General features: G+C 40.3%; 1 protein-coding gene across 3 annotated transcripts; it reads right to left on the minus strand.

Annotated features, from left to right (window-relative positions):
- On the minus strand, window positions 1–26,297 carry MYH2 (myosin heavy chain 2). 3 transcript variants are annotated; one of them, XM_023651655.2, is made up of 40 exons: window positions 25,966–26,297; window positions 25,706–25,748; window positions 24,018–24,244; window positions 23,783–23,926; window positions 22,223–22,379; window positions 21,081–21,108; window positions 20,889–20,997; window positions 20,710–20,802; window positions 20,037–20,100; window positions 19,813–19,911; window positions 19,056–19,159; window positions 18,385–18,523; window positions 17,667–17,785; window positions 17,429–17,578; window positions 16,141–16,311; window positions 15,706–16,015; window positions 15,004–15,074; window positions 14,104–14,191; window positions 13,896–14,013; window positions 12,659–12,782; window positions 12,434–12,570; window positions 10,550–10,805; window positions 8,711–8,953; window positions 8,443–8,619; window positions 8,215–8,360; window positions 8,045–8,135; window positions 7,570–7,959; window positions 6,556–6,682; window positions 5,744–5,862; window positions 5,406–5,602; window positions 4,524–4,707; window positions 4,281–4,446; window positions 4,058–4,182; window positions 3,581–3,889; window positions 3,290–3,493; window positions 2,640–2,765; window positions 2,379–2,549; window positions 2,191–2,295; window positions 1,975–2,070; window positions 1–285 (listed from the first exon to the last, which is right to left on the minus strand). In XM_023651655.2, the coding sequence occupies exons 3-40, from the start codon at window positions 24,219–24,221 to the stop codon at window positions 133–135; spliced, it is 5,814 nt and encodes a 1,937-aa protein (XP_023507423.2). In that variant the 5' UTR covers window positions 24,222–24,244; window positions 25,706–25,748; window positions 25,966–26,297; the 3' UTR covers window positions 1–132.

The raw sequence follows: 26,297 nt of genomic DNA on the forward strand, positions 1-26,297 counted from the left end.
TTGTTTGCAAAGTACCTTATGCTCTTTATTTCCTTTGCAGTAGGGTGGAATAGACAGTAATTACAGACAGAAATGACCAAAGACTTCACATTCTGTGCCTCTCTTCAGTCATTCCATAGCGTGAAGGCATGATCACTCTTCACTTATGATTTTTGTATGAACCTCCCGGCTCTTCACCCGCAGCTTGTTGACCTGGGACTCAGCAATGTCAGCCCGTTCCTCGGCCTCCTCCAGCTCATGCTGGAGCTTGCGGAATTTAGATAGATTTGTATTGGATTGTTCCTCCTGAGAATAAAAATGGAATTGTAAGGAACCCATGTTGCGCATCTTTCTAGATGCTGTAGGCCGAAGGGCATCTACAGAGAAGTTAAAATATTCAGCAGGAAAAATTATTGTCTTATCACTTCCTGGATTTTTCTTATCATTGAAATTAACTTTATGATTTACTTGGGGTTTGGTGTCTCATAAATAATTGCACCCCTATTTTTGCAACCAAAACATATTAAAAGATATATGCCACAAGTAGAGCAAGAAAAAATGTAAGAGCCGAGAAGAAGTTAAGAATATTAAAGTTATGTTTGTTAATGCTTGCTATAAGATGATGACTGTTCGATCGGGTTAGATATTGTTTATCATATTAAGGATAAATTTCTTAATAGTTCCTTTAAATTGAAATGTGTTGAATTTTATCATACATTATTTTGGCACATTTCAGAACAAATACTTTATTCTTCTGCTTTGCATGTAATGATTCTATTGACAGATTCCCTAATATTAAGTAATCCTTACACTGCAGAAATTAAGCCGATTTAATCACTGATGGACAATCCTCTGAATAAAGTAAGGGTTTCAGCAACTTAGTAATTTATCTTTGCTGTAACTACACTCATGGGTAAAACTGCCTTTAGTTTTTCTCTCCTGTTCTCTCTTGGACTGGTTTTGGTATGAAGGTTATGCGAGCTTCTTAAAATGATTTGGAAAGATTTCTCTCTTTTCTCATGCTCTGGAACAGCTTACATAGCTTGGGGATTATCTGTTCCTTGAAATTTTGAAAGACCCGTCTCGACCTGAGTCCATTTGCAGAAGTAATTCTGAAATAAGTTATTCAGCCAACTTAGTAACTTATCCTATAAAAATCATCAATTACTTTAAGCTTTCAACTTTGTTGACAGATTTATATTTTACATTAAAAAAAATCCTCTACTTGTAAGATTTGTCCCCTTCCTCATTCTTAATCTTGTGAGTTTGTATTTTCTTTCTTGTTTTCCTTGATCAAGCTAATTATAAGTGTATCTATTTTATTAACTCACCAGGAATTAGTGGAATCATCAAATTAGAAAATAGTATACTCTAATCCATCAATTTCTACCTTTATCTTTAACAGTACCTCTTCCTTTCATTATTTTATTATTTATAATTTCTTTTTTGGACTGTCAGTTTATTCATCTATTTTTATTTTTGATTCATAATGATAGCATATAAAGCAATGAATTGTCCTCCAAGCTTTGTAGCTTTGACTACATTCTATAGGTTTGTAGAAGTAACGTCTTCCTTTAAATTTTATTTATAATGAATAATTATTCAGTAATTATGTTTTTTATTTCCAATTTAACCAAAAAGTCATTTAGGAAAGTAAGTATTTTTAGCATTTAAGCATTTGGGAATTTTTGTTTGTATTTTCTCATCACTTTGCAAGTTTAACACACTGTGACTAGAGAAGGTGCCCTGTAGTACTTCTACTTTGAAATTTTTTGAGCTTTCTTTGTGGATTGAAATTTTACTTTTAAAATCAAGCTATTAATAATACAAATAATAAGCAATAAGTACAAAAATGCACACATATGTTTAAGAAATACACAGTCTGTATAAAGCAAATAGCTGATTACTACAAGGATTAGTAAATCTAATTATTTATTTATTAGCTTTTCTTAACAGAGGGGTTTCTCTCTTCCCTTCAATCTTAAGAATACTTACAGCCTCCTCAGCTTGTCGCTTGTAGGATTTCACTTTTGCCTGAAGTTTATCGACCAAATCCTGAAGCCTGAGAATATTTTTTCGATCTTCTTCTGTCTGAAAGATTATAAAAACCATAGGGCTTCACTTCAAAAGCACATGACTATTGTATCATTGCATGTGAGTGTTTCACATATATATGGAGGAGTGCTTAGCTGAACAAAACTAGTGCTGTACCTGGTAGGTGAGTTCCTTCACTCTCCTCTCATGTTTGCGCAGACCTTTGATAGCTTCAGCACTACGCTTTTGCTCACTCTCAACCTCCCCTTCCAGCTCACGCACCTGTGAATAAGTAGGCTCTTAAGAACTTTGATCCAATAAGGCATTGGGAGCAAATGGGAGTAGAAAGATATTGAAATACCTACCCTGGCCTCCAGTTTCTGGATCTGCTTCTTCCCACCCTTCAGGGCCAGCTGCTCGGCCTCATCCAGACGCTGCTGCAGGTCCTTCACCGTCTGCTCCAGATTCTTCTTCATCCGCTCCAGGTGGGCGCTGGTGTCCTGCTCCTTCTTCAGCTCCTCAGCCATCATGGCTGCCTAATTCACAGTAAAACAAGATCAGTTGAGGCAGCTGAGATAGCACATCAAGATTCAAGTTTGACCACCACTGCGTTGCCCTCTGCTCACATCAGTGATGGCCTTCTTGGCCTTCTCTTCTGCATTGCGAGCTTCCTGGAGAATGTCCTCCATCTCTCCCTGCAGTTGGGAAATGTCTGTCTCCAGCTTCTTCTTGGTGTTGATCAGGCTGGTGTTCTGTTTAAAAATAAGTTATAAATTTTTTTATTGTGGTACCAAAGTACTTAGTGGTAGCCATTTTTTGAAAAAAATTTCAGATAAAAATTTGCAAGTCAAATGCCATACAATATTATTCTGTTATGCAGTACAATTAAGTAAAATAGAAATGTTATGGAATATTTGGCATCTTCAAGTACATAGTTCATAATTGGACCAATATCTCTATAATTTTATAACTGCCATTTACAAGGATAAAATTATAACAGGTGTTCAAACATTCCATTTCTTCACAATAGAAATGTCACTGTTGATAATGAGGATCAATAAAGATGTTGGCACAAAAGAATATGGGCAGCTTTGGAATATTTTAGGAAGTGAATCAATAATAATTTATGCAAAATAAAATAGCAAAAGATTTCTCAATAATACAGTGAAAATTTGGTAGAAGTATAAAACCTGTCTGTTATATGAAAAATTCAAGCTTATATTTTCTGGGATGTATAGGCATTTACTGAAGGTGATTTCTTTGTGCTGAATCTCACCTGGGTGTGCAGGAGCTGGACGCGCTCACTGGCATCCAGGAGCTCCTGTTCTGCGATTTTCCTGCTCCTCTCGGTCTGCTCCAGAGTGGCCCGCAGCTCCTCGATCTCGGCCTGCAGCAGGTTGGCTCTGCGCTCCACCATGGCCAGCTGCTCCTTCAGGTCCTCCTGGCCCCGGAGAGCGTCATCCAGGTGCAGCTGGGTGTCCTGTGGAATGAACAATCATTGAGACACCCCGTTCTCAGGGCTGCAGTCACCCCAGCCGCCCTGGGACCGTCTCTTGAACCCATTTACCTTGAGGATGCCTTGAGTGTTCCTGTAGTTCCTCAGGGCCTCTGCAGCCATGCGGTTGGCGTGGTTCAGCTGGATTTCCATTTCATTGAGGTCTCCCTCCATCTTCTTCTTGATCCTGATGGCATCATTCCTGCTCCTGATCTCAGCATCCAGCATGGTCTGCATCGTCTCCACAACTCTGACATGGTTTCTCTTCAGCTGGTCAATTTCCTCATCCTTTTCAGCAATTTTCCTATCAATTTCAGACTTGACTTGGTTCAACTCCAGCTGGATGCGCAGGATCTTTCCCTCTTCATGTTCAAGAGATGCCTTAATGACAGCAAGAGGTCACATTAGCAGGGAATGGAGGCATTTGGAAGTTTTTCTGCACTTTCCCTTTCACGAATTTTGTGCTGTTTATCTTATTAGTCAATCTATGTGGATGGGCCTCATTCTTTTCTGAATTTATTTGTTTATAATGTATAATTTGACCAGTACCTCTGCTTCCTCTAAAGCAGCCTGCAGTTCAGACTTTTCTTGTTCCACTTGTTTCTTTATTTTCTCCAGTTCATGGATACGTTTCCCTCCTTCTGCAATCTGCTCCGTGAGGTCAGAAATCTCCTCTGTTGTTTGGGTAAAAGACAGATAGAGATTTGCTCAGAGAACATAAGAGAAAGGTTCCTTGAGAGCATGAATGTTACTGAAAGTAAAAGGGACTCACGCTGTAAGTTTTTGTTCTCTCGTTTCAAAGTTTCTAGCTGGTCCAAGGATTCCTCATAGGCATTCTTCATCTTGAACAGCTCGGTGCCAAGAGAACGGGCCTCCTTCTGGGAGGCCTCAAGCTCAGCATGAGTTTCCTCATACTTCTGTTTCCATTCTGCCAGGATCTGAAAAACCAAGAGTGGTTATCCGCTGTAAAGGGTAGAGGAAGACAGTAGAGAGTGGAGGCTGCTACAGAAGTTACCTTATCGAAGTTCCTTTGCTTTTTGTCCAGGGCTGCACAGGCAGCGTTGGTTCTCTCAACATCCAGCATGAGGTCCTCGACCTCATTCTGTAACCGCTGCTTGGTCTTCTCAAGGGACGCACATTTGGCATTGACGGCTTCTACGTGTTCCTCAGCAGCCTGCAGCCGCTGGGCCAGCTTCTTCCTGGAAGATTATATGTTTGTAGAGAGAAGTGAACCAAAACAAGGATTATGAACTATTACCACACTGAAAAGTATTGGAAACTTCATAATACTATCCATTCATTCATTCAGCAAATGTTGATGAGCTCCTTTTATGAACCAGACACGGCTATGAACAGGACGAAACAGGGCCCTGCCTCATGAAGCTTCCAAACAGGTGAGAGAGAGAAACAATAAGCAGGTGAGAAAATGCATAATAACGTATTGCGGATGTAAGTGCAATGAAGAAAAATAAAATGGAGTGAGGTGTGGGGAACTACTCTAGATATTCAGGGAAGGCCTTTCTCAGGAGGTAAACATTGGAGTCAAGATCTAAGAGAAGTCAGAGAGTGAGCTAGAGGGAGATCTGGGGGACAGTATTCCAGACGAGGGGCCAGCGAGTACAAAACCCTGAAGCAGGAGTAAGCTTGGTGCGCTTGACAAACAGCAATAAGCCCTAATTATCTGGATAATCGTTGGTTATTCTTCGTAACAAGATTTTCAGCTAGGAGGGCGGGGATCGTGTGCACTTTATTCATGTCTTATTCTCGGGACTGATAGTGCCTGCCGAATAGAAGTGAATTAATGTTTTTGGGCTAATTCACTGAACCTTCAAAGGCTGTATCTTTCTGATTCAATGTGCAAAGTTTTCTGCACGTTCTCTCATCTCTCTGCACATACTTGGCCTCCTCCAGCTCCTCCGTGCGCTGGATGGCGTCCGTCTCGTACTTGGTCCTCCACTGGGCAACCTCGCTGTTGGCCTTGGACAGCGCCCTCTGCAGCTCGGCCTTGGATTCCTGCTCCTCCTCGTACTGTTCCCGCAGGAGGTCACAGTCGTGGCGGGAGGACTGCAGGGCGTGGGCCAGGGCGTTCTTGGCCTGTGGAGATAGTTACACCTTCATTTTACTGGATACTTCAATGCTTAATTCTTCAGTTTCAAGACTCTTTAAAAGTTGGTGTAGTGGACTCCAATTAGGGTCAGGTCATGGGAAAAAAATGAGTTTTATAGTAACAGTTACCTTTATCTCCTCTTCAAGTTGTCTCTTTAATTCCTCAATCTGCTGAGTAAATGCTTGTTTGCCCCTTGATAACTGAGACACCAGTGCTTCTTTTTCATCTAGTTGACGTGAAAATTCACCTGATAGGCAAAAGAAATAGCAGCATTTTTTTAAAGTTAAGGAAAAACTTTGCAAACCCCTATTAGAAATAAATTTCAACTCTTAACATCTCTCCCCCCAATTGAGGGCTCAGATGATTGAATTCTCTATTAATATCTTCATGCTTAATGTCAAATTTCTGATTTTTATGGTGAAATTATATATTAATCTGAATGAATAAATACAGCTTACATTCTTTTTGTTTTCTCCATAACTAATTCTTTCAGAGTTGTATGATATTGTGCAAAACCTGAGGAGTGTCAAAGAAGGGAGCGACAGTGGTTAATGCTACCTAGTCCCAGTTTCATAAAACTTGTGAGAGAATGGCTTGCCCACTGCCCTCTTCAGGAATTTGGTTCACTCTGGCATGGATGAAAAGAAGCTTGGTCTAGAGCAGAAGCCCTGGACCCATGCTGGTGTGACTCCTAATCCAAGCATCCCCTCAGTGTGGCCAATACTCAAGGGCTCTCTGGAGTAGAGCTTGATCCGGTCCTATTGAAGTCTTTATCTCCAACCTTGTGCCCAAGTGACCTTGCAAATAGGTTGAGAGTCTGAGCTGTTCAGTAAATCAGACGTGTCCTCAGTGACTTTTTAGTAGGCTCTCTCATCACAAATCACTTGTTTTGAACCACATCATCTCCACTCTTAGGCACCATAAAAGAGAAGAGAGTTACCAGCTTCCGTCTGCAAGCGTCCCCTCTGGGCTGTCAGGTCGTTGATCAGTCGCTGCTGCTCCTCTTCCTTCGATTTCAGCTCACTCACTTGGTCCTCCAGTGTGCGGCACATTTTCTCCAGGTTTCCCTACATGAGAAAAAGTGAAAGAAGTCAATGAAGACGTTTTAATCTAATTTTGCTATAGCTACAATTTCTTCTCAAACAAAAAATTTATTTTGACGTATAAAATCAAATTCTCATATATAATATGATTATATTTAGAAATTTTTTTATATTTATGATTACTGCTCTAAGTTGAAAATACTGTACATTGGGATTTAAAAAAAGCTAATTGCGGGGCCGTCCCCAGGGCCGAGTGGTTAAGTTCGTGGGCTCTGCTTCAGCAGCCCAGGGTTTCCCTGGTTTGGATCCTGGGCGTGGACATGGCACCACTCATCAAGCCATGCTGGGGCAGCATTCCACATGCTACAACCAGAAGGACCCACAACTAAAAATATACAACTATGTACTGGGCTGCTTTGGGGAGAAAAAGGGAAAATAAAATCTTTAAAAAAAAAAAGCTAATCGTGGAGCTCTATTCAATATTAATAAAAAAATTTAAAGATTATGTTCTGAATTTAAGATTTTCTAAGAAGTGTATAGTACATTTCCTAAAAGGATGTTCATAAATACTTCATTGCTTTTATGTACAAAGAAACACTGCTGATTGGATAATTGAGAATATTGGAGAGCTGTTTTCTCCAAATGGAGACCGCGAGAACACAGATGACCTATGTTCAAAAGCTGGTTCTGTCATTCATTAATGGGGTGATGGGGCTGATGTGCTTAACTTCTTTGAATTTCAATTTCTTCATACGTTACGTGGAAATAATACAAGTACTAATATCTTTCTTGCTTACCTCTTGGATTACTGCAAAGAACAAATGACATACTGTGTGTAAAGTACCCTGTGCGAACTATGATGTGTACGTAAAAGATTATTGTTGTTGATAATTTCCCAGACTCTCTAGTACCTTGGCTTTAGAGACTGTTTCTACATTACTAGCGAGGTCGTCGATTTCCATCTTCATTTCGCTCTTCTCCTTCTCCAGTTTCTGCTTGACCCTCTGCAGGTTGTCTATCTGCTCCCCTAGCTCGGCCACACTGTCCGCGTGCTTCTTCCGCAGAGCGGCCGCCGTGGCTTCATGCTGCAGGGTGGCCTCCTCCAGGTCCCTGCGCATTTTCTGGAACTCAGCCTCCCGCTTCTTGTTCATCTCAATCTGGGCTGAAGTCGCCCCACCGGCTTCTTCGAGCCTCTCGCTGATCTCCTCCAGTTCCCGGGAGAGGTCGGAGCGCTGCTTCTCTGCTTTGGCCCGGGAGGCGCGCTCTGCCTCGATTTCCTCCTCCAGCTCCTCGATGCGGGCCTGGAGTAGCGACAAGCACAAACTTAGCTTCTTTATGTCATAGCTGTGCCTCTTTTGAGCTAGACTAATGGACATATGAACTTACTTGCAACTCTTTTATCTTCTTCTGCAGTTGAATGCCAAGTGCTTGCTCATCTTCAATCTTGCTTTGCAGATTGCCAATTTCAAACTCTTTCCTTTTTGAAAAGTAGCAAAAGATAACAGTTGAGTCCATATCCACCATTGGAATCAAGTTCATAAGCAATTCTTACTTACTTTTTGAGCTTTTCATCAAGTTGTTGTTTTTCATTTTCAATGTCCATTATGGACTCTTGGGCCAACTTGAGGTCACCTTCAAGTTTCCTCTTAGCCCTTTCTAGGTCCATGCGAAGTTTCTTTTCTTGCTCCAAAGACCCTTCAAGCTAAATATAAATAACGTTGAGTCAAAAGGAATGCTTGCCTTCCTTTCGTAGAAGATAATTTCCTTGATAATCCTAGACTTACATCATCCACTTGCTGCTCTAGCTTGGTTTTAGCTTTGGTCAGGGTGTTGACTTTGTCCTCTTCTGCCTGCAGGTCATCCAGGGTCTGCTGGTGGGCCTCTTGGAGGGCCTTCTTCTCCTTGGTCAGCTTAGCGATGGTTTCGTCCAGGCCTGCCATCTCCTCTGTGAGGTTTTTCACCTTGGAAAATTGAGAAGAAATGATCTCTGCAATAAAGCAGCTTCACTGGATGGCAGAACCTCTATATGATGGAGCAGATTATGATTCATACCTTATTTTCTGTGGCATGTTTCTCCTTTTCAACCTTGGCCAGTGTCAGCTCAAGGTCATCAATGTCCTTCTTGAGCTCTGAGCATTCGTCCTCCAGTTTCCTCTTCTTGGCCGTCAGCTCAGCGTTGATCTCTTCCTCATCCTCTGCTCTCTCAGTCACCTCCTTGATTTTGGCCTCCAGCTGGATTTTGGTTTTAATCAGCTGGTCACATCTTTCCTCTGCATCAGCCAAGCCTTCAGCTTCCTTGAGTTGGAAACAAAATCAAAATTGGGGAGAAAGAATGAAATATTGCACAATGATCATGGTGTAAATCTCTGCTGTTGGTTCTTTGGATTTAAGCTGTTATGAACCACCTACTATGTGCAATGCAGGACACTCCACATTGTGGGAAAACCAAAATGTGTCAGATATTGTCTTGTTCTTTTAGAAAGGTATATTCTACAGTAGATTAAAAGTTCTATCCCCCAAATCTACCATTAATTCAGAAAGCAATTAGTGACATAAGAGATCAGAGAAGTTGTATCAGAGATGGTTACATGAATGAAATGGCATTTGAGTTGGGCTTGAGAGTTGGGTAGGGTTGGGTCTTGTAGAAATCAGTTTATTTGGGGAAGGAGCAGGAGGAGAGAAGGGATGCCAGCAGGAGAAATTCAGGGTGCAGCTGCTACTGAACTATTTCTCTTTGTAGTACTGGCAGATGATCCTGGTTATGATGCTCTAAATTCAAGCTGAGGCATAAAATAATCAAGAAATTCCTGGCGAGCTGCTATGTTTCCGATTAAGATGGTTGGGGCTGGGCAGGAAAGGAGAGGGAAATTGATATATACATTCGTCAGTGAGCCTCCCTATGAGCCTTTGAACACATAAAGACATAAAATGTGCCGCATACAGTCAGGTAGTGGATAGAGTGGTGTAGGACAGATTCTAAGTCATTCTCTGTGAACAACAAGTGAGAATTCAGGATAGATTTGAGGGGGTGGGACAGAAAAACAGCTCTTTTTTTCTTCTGTAATCTAGAAGAGGGAAGTTTTACACTACCCAAACTTGACAGAAAAGACCAATCTTAATCAACGGGAAAAATACATATATGATTTTGTGAAGAGTAAATTATACCACCAATTCAATTCACTCCAAATGGAAGACAGCCTTATAAATTATATTTCAGAGCTGATGGAAGCAGTTCTAAAATGATTGTTCAGGAGCAGCGAGCAGGGAGCAAGCTGGATGGAAGAAGAGGGAGTTGGAGGCAGGCAGAGCAACTTAGGTGCTGATGCAGCACTCCTGGTGTGCTGTGATGGGGCGCTGACTATGGAGATAGATTGGAGAGAGTGAATCCGAGTTTTGGAGATCAATAACAAATGATAACTCAATAAAATTTGGTGTAGAATACTGCCATTTGTCAGCTGTACATATTGTGATTTAAGACCCATGGATGTCTAGAAGTTCAAGGAAATTTCAGAGACAAAAAATCACCCTCTCCATGCTGTCCTCCCTTTACTGTTTTATATGGGATACTTTCATGTTAAAATTCACCTTTGAGGACTATCTTTAAAGGGAAAAGAAGTCATAAATCCTAGAGTTTGAGGAAATTGTGTAGAAAGGAAGACAACAGTCAGTTCTACCTCAGTGCCCTGGTCCTGGTGTGTGTTGGGGATTGGGTGAGGGAGATTTATTGGGTGATTAGGAATACATGGACTTTATTAGTACCATCAGAGTTCTTTAACCTTCTCCCTCCAGTGAGTGTCTTCCACGCTGACTACCCAACTCACTGGCGCTAGTGGCCAGAGTTCTAGCACTTGCATTCTGGTTAGCAGTACCCAGGATGACTCCACTACTTACAGACTGAACTTGGAGCTGCAAGTCGTTTTTTTCTTTCAACAGTGAGACCATCTTTTCTTCCAGTTCTTTCCTTTTTGCCTCTGACTTGGCGAGTTCGTCTTTGGTTTTCTGAAACTCCTCCTTCATGGTGGCCATCTCCTTCTCAGTCTCTGCACTCTTCAGCAGAGGCTTGATCCTGAAGAACAGTTTCATCCAGGGCCAGTGCTTGACGTTCATGAAGGCTCGGATGTTGTACTGGATACAGAAGATGGACTCCCTGAAATTTAATTTGTGCAAATTAGATATTGTGCAGACCATGTAGTGAGATGAAAGCTTGGCAATGAGAGTTGGAGTTCTTTCACACCCCACTGTGTTCCTCAGCTACTTCCAAAAGTACGATGGAAGAAGTAATATCTTCAGATGATGGTCAAGGACTTGTTAACCACTCATTTTTCTACATCACTGCTTCTCAAGCTTTAGTGTGCAAAGGAATGATCTGAAGGGCTTGTTTAAATACTGCTTCCTGAATCCTATGCCCAGAGCTTCGGATTCAGAAGATCTGAGGTGGGGCCTAAAAATTTGCATTTATAACTGATGGTGCAGGTCCAAGCAATATCCTTTGAGAAGTACTGCTCTACCTCAATGCTTCTGAGACTTTCCCGTTAGAACAAAGCTGAGAGCAGTGAAGGGGGACTGGTCCTTGAGAGATGTGGCGCATAGGATAAAGGGATTCACTGAAAATTCAGAATTTCTTTCAAAATCTCTGATTGTATATTTTAATGTTGTATGAATTTTGCATTCTGCTCTGTAATATCATCATATTTGTTTTAATGTAAATTCTTTTAAAAAATTAATTTCCCTTGGGGCCAGCCCTGTGGCCGAGTGGTTAAGTTCGCGTGCTCCGCTGCAGGCGGCCCAGTGTTTCGTCGGTTCGAATCCTGGGCGCGGACATGGCACTGCTCATCAAGCCACGCTGAGGCGGCGTCCCACATGCCACAACTAGAAGGACCCACAACTAACAACATACAACTATGTACGGGGGGCTTTGGGGAGAAAAAGGAAAAAAATAAAATCTTTAAAAAAAAATTAATTTCCCTTGTATACAGGCAATTAACTACCCATATATACATATGTATATAATAGGTCATGATCAAACATTATTTTTTAATAAAATAGAATACAATAGAAAATATTACATTAACTACAGTTACAGAAATAAAATTTGTTTCATGTAAATTCTATATTTACACACGTACACATGTATTTTGGATGCAGAGATGACAATATAAAATGCATTTCTGACTATGGGTCTCGTTCATATGCATCATGCAGTTTGAGATGGCTGGATCTTTAGTCTTAGGACTCTGTCCCTGCATCGAATTAGATCACTAGAAAGCTATATACTTTGGTGACATTGTATTGACTCACTGAAAAAAAATCTTTCACAGATAAATGCCCCTAATATTTTAAATCATAGTAGTTTGATAATAGAAATAATCAGATGAAAAAAGTTTTTTCTAGAGCTTGTATACAACCACCGTTGAAAATAGTCTGCTATGCAGCTCAGTGTATCTTATTTAATGATCTACCCAATAAATTCACATTAGAACCAAGTGCTAGGGCAAAATTCTGTTTCTGCTTACTTACTGGTATATTTTCTCTTGTTAGATAAAAACTACACACACTTTATGCTTCTCTTTCTTTTACCTGAATGCTCAGGATGTATTCTGTGGTGATGACACCTATTTTAAGTTTTCTGGGACATTTATATCCCCACTTCAGTAGGGGACTCTTATTCATTCCTTCTTTCTTTGGGGGCCATATCATATCAGAGTAACTGTAAGCCATCTCAAATGTATTTCTGAAGAAGGAAGATGTGAATAAATAAACAATAAGTTTTTATACCTTCTCTCCACCATCTTCTGGTACTCTACTCTTGCCAAGAACCCTCTGCACCTGGCCTGGGTTCGGGTAATTATCTGGGCCAGCTTGTCATCTCGCATCTCCTCTAGGAGCCCCAGGAGACCAGCTTTGAAGAAGACCTTTGTGTGGGCAGAGTTGCAGGTCAGAAACTTGACATGAACTTCAAAGGGACAGGAAGAGCATCAGGTAGACTTTAGAGACTGTTACCTTGGTGTGACCGAATTTGTACTGGGTGTGGTCAATGTCGATGGATGCAAGGAGCTTCTCAGAAGCCTTCTTGCTATCGATGAATTGTCCTTCAGGGATAGCACTTGCATTTAATACCTTGTATCTATTAAAGTAAGTATAGGTTTTTAAAACTTGGTTTACCGATGACACTAATAGTAGTTAGACATGAAATGACCCATTAAAAAATTAGAGCTTTTAAAACAATTATTTTTTGTTCACAGGAAGGACATTCTATACATGGATGGTCAATCTAGTATCAACTATCTATTTTTATTCCATTTTACCTTCCTGCATAGTTGCAACTTTCCTTTTTGCCTCATCAGACCTTGTTCTCAAGAAAGGATTCTATAATCTTGTTCACATTAAGGTGTAGATGGTCAATAAAATGTAACGTTACACTTGCTAAATGCATTTGGTTTATAGGATCCTGAGTCCAAGAAAGCAGAATTTTATTGAGCATCTGGTAAGAGCTAAACTTTAGGAGTGAGGAACTGTCCCAGTCACCTGAAATAAAACGTATGGGTGCTTTGAGTCTTGAGCACTGGAGTTCTCTGTCAACTCCACCAGACCCAGACTTAGGAGAGACAAGCTCCCTGCAGCTGCCATCCAGCCCCTTGTCCCCTTTACATCTTGTTTGATTCTCAAGATGGATTTATCTAGGGAGGAAAAAGGGGAGCTGAAGAGCTGTTTGGACATGGTTCTGGGAAACATTGGGAAGCTAGAGTGTGAAAGAAAAAGATGAAGATGTGAAAGAAGTGACATGAAATGACTTATTGGTAGTTATACTTGCGTGGGAGAGTTCCTCACTCAGCCACTTAATAACTACGTGACTTTGGGCAAGTAGTTTAATCTCTTTGAGCCTCAGCTTATTCATCTATAAAATGAAGTATTGGTAGTACTTACCTCTACTGAGTTTTTGTAAGGGTTAAGTGAGATAATCTAAACATATTAAGCACTCAAAAATGGCAGTTCTCGTAATGATTGAAGTTAATATATACACTTATGAGCTAAGCCAGGAGCTTGATATATCCAATGAATGGTCTTCAGAGTGCTTAATATGTGGTATAGCTATATTTTAAAGGTGTTTTGAGGCTTATAATTTTTTATTTTTTGTGGAAAATTAAAAATAACAAATAGAGGCATATTTTTCACTAAATTGTTTTCTTGTACTAAATATATTTATACTTAAGATACACCATAATTAGGAGAGTCTGACCTCTGTTTGAAGTCTGCGTAAAGGATCCTGCTTGGGAATCCCTTCCTGCAGATGCGGATGCCTTCCAGCACACCATTGCACCTCAGCTGGTGCAGGACAAGTTCATGCTCCATGGCACCTAAAATAATACATATTTATTTCACTGCAGAGTTTTGTAAAAAGGAGGTATAGCGGTCATGCTTTGAGCTGCCAGTCTAGAACTTCTTACCAGGAGTTTTTGTTTCATTGGGGATGATACACCGCACAAAATGAGGATGGGTACTCCTCAGGTTGGTCATCAGCTTGTTCAGATTCTCCTGTAAAATCAGGAAAAGTCCTATCTCAGACTTTAGACATGGTTAAGGAGCATTTAGTGATGTCCATAGTAGAGCTGACATATATAGCAGAGGACATAGCCAGTAATGGACCATTTTTACTTAAGTTAACACCTTGATAGGCTTCTCCTGAGATGCAGTTTCCTCCTCAGTACCTTTTTCTCCACTTAAGTTGCCAGGAGTTACAAGTGTAAAGCAGCCTGACATGTGATTCCTTTCATGTATACAAGCACCCTCCTTTTTCCTACCCTGGTCCCTGGCCACGCAGGTATATTTACAAAGTTATTGCCTTCCCACACTACACGGTCACACTTTCTTCTAGTAAACTCCATGGTTCTCCAATAAGGAAATTCAAGCCTGCACCACATTTAGACTTTTTTCTCATAAATATAGCTCCCCTTTTTCAACTCCATCAACTTTTAGGGAATAAAGATTATCTATCAGGGAAACAATCCTACTGGTTATAATTGAGAATTGATTGGATTAAAGAACAAGGATACCATATTAGGTTCCTTGTGGGTTAGCTGTTAGATTTTCGTTGGTCTTGCTGATGATTTAGTCTCTCTGAGTACATGTCATTGCTTATTTTAAAATATTCTTGATTATTTGGCTTAGCATGAAAGATGAACTAATAATTCCTGAGTTATTGAAAGCTCTTCTCTCCAAAGCTAGATTAACAGAAGTCATTAGTTAGTGTTAGCCGTTTCCTAATCGACTGTGGAAAGAAGACCCTGTGCTTTAAAAAACAAATTTCCAGAGTAACTGGGGAGTGTCAACAACAGTTTCTTCCTTACCCTGAAAAGGGCAGACACGGTCTGGAAAGAAGAACCCTTCTTCTTACCACCTTTCTTGACACCACCTGCCTCTGGAGAAAGAATAAGAAAAGGTGTCATCCAAATATAGTTTTGAATCAACAGGGCTATTTCTTGCCCATTTTCTAATTTTTCTAAACAACTAGAGCGTTTTTGACACTACTGGCCTCTCTGTTTGAGTTTGAATGAATCTTATCTGTCAACTAAGTTTGCATTCACTTTTCTGTGATTTCTTTCTCCATTTGGAAATGAAGTGAAAGGCATTCACTTCACCCTGTAGAGATGGACTCCTCAAAATTAGGACATCTGGGGACACAATAACTTTAAAACATCAGTAGAAGCTAGAATCGAGAGGCAGAAGTTTCTCACTATGTTGCCTTAAATACCCGCAGATACTCAGTATCCAGCAGATGTGGAGGAAGAAGTAGAAGAGAATCATAGAAGCCAAGGCTTTTCATTGGTTGAAATCCTGATGGTTCCTCTCTGACCCTTTGTAATAGGGCTTTTGTCAGTGCTGGAGTGAGCCACAAATGTATACTTACAATGCAGCCTACTTTCTCAAAACTTGGAGGCATCAGGGGTTTGGCCTTGCAACCCTTCTGCCAGGGCTGTGAGATCACCAGCCTCAATCTGACATCACATTTTGTAACACCTAGAGAAAGTGTTGGATTTTTTGAGCATTACCTGCATCAGCAGTTTGAGCCCCAGAGAAGAGCAAAGCCAGAGTTTTCACTGAAGACTTCTGGTACAGCCCGACCACGGTCTCATTCAGGGGGTCCTTGTTCTTGTCAAGCCAGCCAGTAATGTTGTAGTCCACAACACCAGCGTAGTGAATCAGGGAGAAGTGGGCCTCAGCTTTGCCCTTGACAACCTTGGGCTTCTGGAAATTGCTGGACTTTCCAAGATGCTGTTCATACAGCTTGTTCTTGAAGGAGGTGTCTGTGGCCTTGGGGAACATGCACTCCTCTTCCAGGATGGAGAAGATGCCCATCGGCTAAAAGCAGACCACAACGCAGTTACAATTCTCTTTAAACTTTTTTTTCTGTATATAGAATTAAACTAAGATGCAATGAATTCTTTAGTTTTCACAAAACGTGGTCTCTGAAATGCAACACAGACCTTCTCGATGAGCTCAATGCAGGCAGCCAGGTCCATGCCGAAGTCGATGAACGTCCACTCGATGCCCTCCTTCTTGTACTCCTCCTGCTCCAGCACGAACATGTGGTGGTTGAAAAACTGTTGCAGTTTCTCGTTGGTGAAGTTGATGCACAGCTGCTCCAGGCTGTTGAACTAAATAAATAGATGTGTTTACTTTTCTCTTTAGCAAATTGAGCATTTTTAAATATAGGATTTTTAAAAATGTGTGTCAATTAGCCTTTAGATTAAAGATGTCAACATCATTGGGGACCTGTGAAATCTACTGCTTTCTCTGCTGCATTTTATACAAAACCCTAAATCATTAAAATACTCTTTTCCTGCACTTGCTTATGTTTACTCAGGTATTTTTCTGAGTTCCTACTTAATCCTTCTGTATTTATTCCCATCGTCTTCTGCATTTTCTGTTTTCTCATTTAGGAGCTAATTTGCAACCTGTTAGAAGCTGGCTGGGAGGAGTTGTGCGTTGTATGAAAGTCCTCATGGTCGGTATTGCAGGTGAACAATAACTGCCACCCTTGTTCTTCCTTAATGTGAAATGAGAGAAAATCGACCCAGCAAATATTATGTACTGTATGTTAACATGTCCTTGCATTTTTTTAAAACAGCCAAAATGTTAACATTAGCTAGATATAAATAGCAGAATTAATGTGGAATCCTTTCCCTTGATTTTCTGTATTTTCTGCAATGCCCAAGTTTTGCTTTTATAATTAGAAAGAAAAATATAAACTTCTTAAAAACTATAGACTGGAAAAATGTATTTCATAATTAAATATGAATTTTTATCCCATGATACTGCGTTGAGAACCAAGTTAATTGCAGTTAATGCTGACTCTAAATTACTCACCTTTTCTCAGCTCTTATTATTTGCCTAAGTGTTTCTGAATGATTTTTCTACCATGTATTCAGAGCATATTATGTGTGGCACAGGTTTACATTGATATTTTTATGTTGACTTCATTTTGCATTGTGGGATTTTTAGACACCCCCCTGCCCCCACTAGACCAAGCTAATTCCTAATCCCTTTGGATCATGTAGCAAGTTGAAGAGTCCTCATTAAGTGCCTTATTTCTCATATAAGTGGAATTGCCACTACAATAATTGATTAGTAGCTGCCCAATCACTCTCTTTTAAGTCTTAACGTAACTTTTTGACAGTGGTAAGAAAAGGTCATAATATTCACAAATGTCTTCTTATTGGTATTTTCATTGCCTTATTGTAAAATCCCCTTACCAACCAGCTACCAACTCACATCAAAGATCTCAAAGCCAGCGATGTCCAAGACCCCGATGAAGTACTGCCTGGGCTGCTTGGTGTCCAGCTGCTGGTTGATGCGGGCGACCATCCACAGGAACATCTTATCGTAGACAGCTTTAGCCAGGGCACCCACCGCATTGGTCACCTTGAAAGGCAAACATATATCCATTGAGGTTATTGAAGGACTGTAAAATGCTTGCATCTCTGGCGGTGAATTTGAATTATGCACCTACCTGCTCTACAGTCTGGCCTTTGGTGACGAACTCATTCCCGACCTTGACCCTGGGGTAGCAGAGGGCTTTGAGCAGGTCAGCAGAGTTTAGACCCTGGAGATAGGCTGCCTTGTCAGCAACTGAAAGGAAGAAAAGATAGAACAATGTTATTATGGCCCAAAGCAACCCACTTCCTCAAAAAAATTTTTTTTAAGTTACAGGCATTTTGTGCAGTGCTTGAAGAATATCTTTTTGAGTATTGGCTTGCCATTTTTTTCACAAAGTTCAAGACCTTGATTATGGGTAGCGTGCCCTAAAGAACTCCAGAAATTACAGGGAACATCTATCTAATACCCATGCTTCGCATATGGTAATATGTTATCTAGGTGTACTTTAAAACTCAATTCTTAAAAATGAGTTTGTCTTCCTAGGAAAACTCAAGGGTAGCAAGTTAAAAATGTGATTTCCAAGCCAGATAGAAAAGGACAATTTCTGTATGACTCCTCTCATATGTGGAATTTAAACACGTAGACAAAGAGAACAGATTAGTGGTTATCAGGGGAAAGGCAGGGTGGGGAATGGGCACAAAGGGTGAAGTGGTGCACCTACAATATGACTGACAAACAATAATGTACAACTGAAATTTCACAAGATTGTAAACTATCATAATATCAATGAAAAGTTAAAAAAAAATTGATTTCCAACAAACATGAAATCATGTGGATGACTCAGTTGGTACCTTCAGTGCCATCTGGCTCTGCCTGCTCCTCACGCTGCTTTTGCTTGAATTTCAGATTCCCATAATGCATTACAGCCCCCGTGAGCTTGTAAATGGAGACCTTTTCATCATTAGTAAAGCCCAAAATGTCAATAGCACTCTGCCAATATAAACAATAGGATAACTGTTAGGTTATGATCCACACATTTACTATTTATAATTCACAGTCTGATTCCTGGCTTATTGGTCAAACTAAGGAAACTACCAGTACTCATGGGGGCAAGGAACTCTTTAGAATGGGTGTCTTGGGGGTTGATCAACCAAAGGCCATGACAGAGCATTAGAATTACAGGTGCATACCCTCTGAAGATAAAAGAAGTAAGCTCAAGATAGAGAATGGGGATAGGAAACTTAAAGAACTTGTTATTTTGAGAGGTGGTATGGGTCTAATGCAAGTAGATTATTTAAAATGGTTTAGGTAAATTCAGAAATGATAGATCTTTAAAAGACTATTAAGGGAAAGTAAAATGTTGTAGGGGCACATCTTAATCTTTTCACTTGACTCCAGGTGGCATATCTATGCTCATCCTTGAATCCTCTTTTGCTGTTTCTACTAGAAACTGAATGTTTATCTGAAGGGATCATTGCTCCAACTCAACATAATCATTCTAATTTTCTTGTGTTCAACTTACATCTGTGGCTATCAATTCTTCCTGATCATCAATGCTGGCCACACTGATCTCCCCTTGACTGACGTATGGGTAATCATATGGGTTGGTGGTGATCAGAAGCATTTCTAAGTACATGGAACAGAGCAAAGGTAAGCAGAATTATCCTCTTCATTGAGGCAAGAGATTTCTAGACAAATTCTGAGGCACCATTTGATGCCAAAGAAGATAGTCACATACTTGGAAAAGTTATGTCTGTAAGGGTAATCAGTACAGTGTTGACTATTTAAAATCCAAAATTGGAAACAGCCTAAATATTCTTAAAAGGGTTTGGTTAAATAAATTACGCTTATCTCTAGAATGCAACATTATGCAACCATTAGAAATAATAATGTGGAGCTATATTTGTTGACGTGGAAAAAATCATGATACATTATTGCTCAATGAAAAAAGTAGATTACTGAAGAGCATGTAACTATAATTCCAGTTATTGTATGTATGTATGTATATGTAAAGATATATGTACAGAAAATGACTAGAATGATATTCATCCCAGAGTTAATAGTGGTTATTTCATAGTGATAGGATTTGGAGGTGTTATTTTCAGTTTTCTTTTTGAATTTTGATGCACACACACAAATTTTTACCAAACTTACAAAGCTCTTTTCAAAATTAAGATGATACATAAAACTGACAAAATTCAGTCATGAAATACTAGGTTGGATCATGCAGTGTTGGTGCTGATGCAGTAATTCTGAAGAGGAATTATGACATTTCTTACCAATTAGTTCTGGTTTCCTGTTTGATGTGATCTGATAGAAAATATGATAGCTCCTTTCAGCCTTAAGCTGGAAAGTAACTCTAGACTTCTCTAACAGATCTGGAAGGAAACAAATAACAAACAGGAAAAATGTAAAAATTCATGTGAGATGCAAATCTTACTTTTGGTCAATTTTATAGGTCATAAGAAACAGAAATGATTACAAAGGATGTCCAAGCACTTACATGTTTCAATATCAGCAGAAGCCAGTTTTCCTGTAGTGCCAAAGTGGATTCTAATGAATTTACCCTTGAAAGGAAAGCTAATATTACTGCTTTGTTTTTAAATTATAAATTATATTAAATCTTTGAGAAAGTCAAAACACTTGAATTGCTAATGTTTTAATATTGAATCAATTCAGAGACTATTTGTATCAGGTAGAAAAAGCTGTAGCTCCTATTTTGTAGATAAAAGAATTTTATCTTTGCTTTAGAAACTGTGAACAATTGTAGGTATAAGAATGAACTCGGAAATAGGGTCACGTATCTTTTTAGACAGGACCTGGATCCATGTTATTACATGCTCAGAGGAAAAGGAAAGAACTATGATGTAGTATAATGTGAACGAAAAAGATTCGGAGAACGTGTTCACAAACATCCCATAAATTTTGACCAGTGAACAGCGTCCACAATAGTGTCCAAGAGACTTACAAAGCAAGAGGAGTTGTCATTCCTCACAGATTGAAATAATAATTCAGGCCTGCTTTCCCAGGCATTAAGGGCTGAGAAAACACCTCTGTGACCGAGAGACTTACAAAGCGAGAGGAGTTGTCATTCCTCACAGATTGAAATAATAATTCAGGCCTGCTTTCCCAGGCATTAAGGGCTGAGAAAACACCTCTGTGACCGAGAGACTTACAAAGCGAGAGGAGTTGTCATTCCTCACGGTCTTGGCGTTGCCAAAGGCCTCCAGTAGGGGGTTGGCACTGATGATCTGATCTTCCAGAGTCCCCTGCAAAGGCGAGAGCAGACCTCACATCTGGGCTCGGGAGCTTCTTCCCTGAGAGCCCAGAGTCAGAGCATGGCAGTCAGACCCACCTGCATTTTGCCAGGTTCCTCCTTCTTCTTCTCCCCAGTAACTGCAATTGTTGCAAAGTACTGGATGACACGCTTGGTGTTCACAGTCTTCCCGGCACCAGATTCTCCACTGCCAAATGAAAACTAAGTCAGATGAGGTCCCAAAGCTGGCAACGATCCCAGCCATGAGAAGAAAGCATAAAAGCTACTTACGTGATCAGGATTGACTGATTCTCTCGGTCTACAAGAGAGAGATTATAGATATTTAATACTGTTCTCTTATGTATTTGTAAATGGTAAGTAAAGTCAAATGGAATGAACTTAGCATTTTTCAGCAATCCCTAGGGCTTTGTGGGCCCTAGGCCTACCACCTTCTCCAGTACCCTTCTCTCTTACTCCCTATGGCTGCCTCCCCCACCACCCCTGACTTTAGCATATATGCAACCATTTAAACAGCACACTGCAAGGAAGCACCAGGCTTTTTCTTTTTATATTTTACCACTAAATAAATATCAAAAGTGGATTTGAATCTTCAGTTGGATTTAGATGGCAACTTAAGTTAGTGCCATATTTCTTGGAGGTATAAGAAGTAATGAAAAGTAGGCAGTGCACATATTTTCCCTGTGTGAGAAGAAGTAAATATAGTAAGGTGGTAGCTTTGGAAGTAATCATGGCTTTAATCATATTTTTAGGGAGAAGTAAAGGTTTGTTTGGGTGTTTTACTCTCTCTGAAGAAGACTTCTCGAAGCCCTTTCCCCAAGGTGCCGAGGTACCTTAGATTGGTCAAGCTGAGACCATGTTCTAGGAAGAAGATTCATGGTATAACTGTTTTAACACCAGATACTAGTTAAAATCTGGAGTGTGTTCAGGTTGGTTCTGGGCAGGGCAAGAGCATTTCTGCCGTCCTTAATAGAGTCATTCATTGATCAGAATGTCTGATACTGAGGATAAGGCCACAGAAGCAAATTTTACTCTTCTGTTTTTTGCCTTTTGGTAAAGGAAACATAGTTTGTATGTATGATTGTGTGTGTATGAATGTGTGCATGTGTACACATACACGTAGATATGCTTATAGTTCTGCTCAAGCTTATTTAGTTTCTGAGTCATCAAAAGTAAATTATCTAACTATGACCAATCTCTGTTGACTTTTAAAAGTTTAAGAGATCGTTAGCAATTATGTAATAGGAGGGATTGCAAGTCGTCTTTTACACTCTCTCCTCCTTGGACCTTCTCACTCACAAATATACCAGCCTCAACTAAAGGAGACCATCTCAAAGAGTGCATTGAGATGGTTAGAGTCTCTTTCTCCTACGGTTCTACTCTAAAAAGATGCACATGTAAAGCATTCAACTCACCAGTCAGCATGAACTGATAGGCGTTGTCAGAGATGGAGAAGATGTGGGGCGGGGCCTCCTGGCGCTTTTTGCCTCGGTAGGCCGTCACCACCTCGGGGTTATACACCGGCAGCCACTTGTAGGGGTTGACGGTGACACAGAAGAGGCCCGAGTAGGTCTGTGCAAGGGAATAAGAAAGAATAACTGCCCGAGTACTTTTCCTTTTCTTTGTGCAATTCACTTATTAAGTGAATTTTAACTAAAAGGAACACTAATTTAAGTAAATATATTTCTTTAAGGCATCAGCATGAAAACTAGTTGGAAGTTTCAACAATGAGATAGCAAAATCCTTGAGGGAAGGGATCACAGTTTAGACTTATTATTCCTCTTGGGATTTGTCACAGTGATTTTCACACAGCAGGAGCTCTAAAAGTTTTTTTTTTTTTTTTGTATATGTAGTATGAGACATTTTACTGTATTTTAGGAAATAAACATCTATTTCCATTGTAGCATTAAGATAGTTCGAATTCGTGAAAACATAAATTTGGACACAACGTAAGTGCCCAACAATATGAAGGTGGTTAGGTGAACAATGGTTGATCTTCTTAAGACAATCTGATGCAGGCATTTAAAAGGTAAACATGCAAGTATGCAGCAAAACCAGGGACATATTTGCAAAATACATTCAGTTATAAAGAAACAGAACACAAAATGATGTAAATACGTTATGATTACAATAGGGGGATTTTCAAAATCTTTGACAACCGGTCTAGGACAAGCACCAACCAATCAGAGTGGATGCTGACTCTAAACACCAGCTACCTTGTGCAGGTGTTGTCTAGCTGAATATCAACACTGGCTAAACTACACAAAAATATCAATGTAACGTAGTACATTCCATTAGAAACTATTTCCTGAGTGTGTATTCTGTGCCAGACCTTTGTGAGGCACTAGAAGTGAAACATAAATGAGACGATGTTCCTTGAGAAGCTCCCATTCTACGTAGGAGGCAGACATGTAAATGAATGATGGTGGAAAAACATGGTCAGTGTTACTGCAGGGACTGAAACATTAGAACGGAACATCCAACTCTGCCTGGGTAAGTTGGAAAGGTTTCATCAAAGAGGTGGCATTCACATAGAAAGGACCAGCACATACAGATACCAATTGCTGTTATTTTGGAAGGGTGAAAATGAGTGGAATTAGGTCTTTAAAAGCATTATTTTTAAGTGTTAAAAAATAAGTTTATCTTTTCCCTATGGGTGAATCTGCAGCTGGAATTGAGTGGGGGAGATGTAGGCATTGTAGGCATGTGGTTGAGACAGAAGTAGTAGCTGTTTCAGTGTTTGTTCAAGGGATCTGTGGCAAACCCAGTCCATGTGGACAGTGGCCTTGACTGGCTTTGGATGAGGAGACAAAGGGTGAAGTGCTGGCTGTTGGGTTGTGCCTTACAATAGCAATACACTACTAGTGAAAGCGAAATGGGTCACTACTTGTGACCCTTTTATAGGACAGTGAAGCAGTGGGCTGGCAGGGTCCATGGTGATGAGGATAAGGACCACTTTAGTGGGAGGCACTCACGTAGATCATCCAGGCTGCGTAGCGCTCTTTGAGGTTGTACAGCACAGCAGGCTCATGCAGGTGAGTCATCATGGCCATGTCCTCGATCTTGTCATATTTGGGAGGGTTCATGGGGAAGACTTGGTCTTCTTTCACTGTCAGAGTCTGGTAAACAAGAAAGATAACTTTATGTCAATTGAGTGACCAAACCAAAAAAAATCAATAAAATGTGGTCGGCTCCTGGAACTCTACTTACCGCCCCTGCATCGGTTTTCACCGTCACTTTCCCCCCTTCTCTGCTCTGGATGGTCCCTTTGACAAAGGATTCCTTGGGCTCCGCCACAAAGACAGATGTCTTGGCGTCAAAGGGCCTATTCTGGGCCTCAATGCGCTCCTTTTCAGACTTTCGGAGGTAGGGAGCAGCCTCCCCAAATATAGCCATTTCTTGGTCTGAACTCATGGCTGCTGCTGAACTCAGAGGTCCTAAAGGAGATGAAACATTTCACACTAGAGATTCTGGACTGTCATGTATATCAATAAATCTCCATATTGATGATATTTCATGGGTCTAGTTGGAAATTCCTCTGGGCAGGTCTGCTGTACACCATGCTAGAGTTGTTAAAACAAACACAATCACAGGGACTCAAGTGCATTGGGAGTTACTGTACCCAGCATTATACTTGGCACCTTACATCCATTATGTTCTTTTATCCTCCGAGACTGGCATTCTAACAGGGAGGTGGGTTGTAGTCTCAGCATGCTGCTAAGGAGCTTGTGACCTTGGCTAAGGCACTTCATCTTTTTGAGCCTCAATGTCTTCATCTTTGGAAGAAGGATTACAATATCTGTCTTTCTTAATTCACAACCCACGAGATATAGTGAAGATACTTTGAAAAAAAGTTAGAATGATAAATGAGGAAGCAATTTGAAATAGTGTAAGCTACGATTTAGATATAAAATGTAATTTATTATAATGTAGCCAAATTCCATTTCTAGCCATATAATGTGAGAGAACTTTATTTCCTTCTTTAGATGTTCAGCCAGAAGTGCTCATGTTTAGTGGATTTTTTAGGATTATAATTTTGTTTAGCTGTTCTTTAGTTGGGTGCTTAGTAGAGTTTCCCTATCATAATTTCTTTGTGTGTTAAATCCGGTTAATCAGTTTAACTGAGTTAAACTAATTGAGGAGAAAAGCCATAGCTAACGTTATCCTCATCCTTCTACACTGAAGGGCTCCCTTAGCTGTTCCAAATTTCCTTCTGCAGAATGCAGCTTCGGATTACTCCATTCTGTTATCTGCAGGTTGCCAGTGTACCAGTAGAATGAAAGGCTTGGCAAAGGATGCTACTGCAATCATTACATGATCAAATTACTTGAAACTCATTTTAATCAGCTATCCACTAGTCTGTCTCTTTAGAAATGCAGTGTGTGGTAGTGGGGCAGGTTAATACCTTTATTATAGATGGAACAAAAATTTCACAGTGTTTTGGTTCATACAACACTCAGTATTGGGTAAGGTAACTTATTTTTTAAGGTTTTTTGAAGAAGTTTAAAGGAAGCATTTTCCTAGGTACTTCTTTTCTTATTTGTTAGCTATCATGTTTACTAAATGAATTCTAACAGTAGGATACATTTTTATCAAATTTGAGATTTTTAACAAGGGAATCTGAGTGCAGGTTTTTTCCTACAGAAGTGAAATGGTACTCGATTAACCACTATTCTCTTGCTGCAATGTCACCCTACAATGCTTGAGTCCTAACTCTGGATATGTGCATTGTCCTCAAAGGCAAGCCCTTCCCCTCTCTCTCCAGCACCTTTCCTGAAGAACAGTCGTTAAGGTATTTACTGAGACAAGCACTTTCTCAAAGGTTGCTAAGTGACATCTCAGATCCATCTCAGAGGCTCTCGCATTCTCTTCCAGGGACTGGTTAGTCCAAATCTTACCTTGTTAGCAAGCGAGGAGATGTACCCTGGAAGTGAGACAGTTCTGTGAAAGAAAAGGAAAAGCACTGGGTTTAGTTAACCAAAACCAAAACAAAACAATCCCGTTTGCGGCCTTACTTGCTATTGTAAATAGAAGGTAAGGAAAGTCCGGGTGTAAAACATGCACACTCGGAAAGGGCAGTACCAGAACCAGCAGCTGCAGCCGACGCCGGGCAGTGCGGCCAGTGTCCCTCTTGAAGTCCAGTCCTGTTCACACTTACCTTGGAGCTTTTTAAAGAAGGACGAGTCAGCCTCATTCCAAGGGCTCTTTTATATGGATAGCTATGGAAACAATGCAGCTGCCTCTTCTTTCTTAAGTCAAAAGGAATTGTTTGGCAAAAAAAGTCTTGGCAATCTTGCGTCCCCGCATAATTCTCATTCATATTAAGAATGGTTGGATATAATTAGAAATATTTTTCTTATTGAGTATGTGGATAAATCTCCTATGGATAATTTGAGAAGATGATATGAAAGGAAAGTTCAGCCTGGTGGATAAAGGCGGTGGCTGGGCAGCCAGAATACCTGGCTTCTCTCATAAATCCTTTCTGGCCTT

Source organism: Equus caballus, chromosome 11 (genome assembly GCF_041296265.1).
Source record: "Equus caballus isolate H_3958 breed thoroughbred chromosome 11, TB-T2T, whole genome shotgun sequence".
Lineage (NCBI taxonomy): Eukaryota > Metazoa > Chordata > Mammalia > Perissodactyla > Equidae > Equus > Equus caballus.

Bases quoted from the DNA above. Each gene is read 5' to 3' on its own strand.
- MYH2 (XM_023651655.2), bottom strand. From the start codon at position 24,221: ATGAGTTCAGACCAAGAAATGGCTATATTTGGGGAGGCTGCTCCCTAC. The intron at 23,927-24,017 runs GTAAGTAGAGTT...CTTGTTTACCAG, and splicing joins TGAAAACCGATGCAGGGGCG to ACTCTGACAGTGAAAGAAGA. The intron at 15,075-15,705 runs GTAATGCTCAAA...TTCTTTCTCCAG, and splicing joins GGCTCAAACTGCTGATGCAG to AGGCAGGTGGTGTCAAGAAA.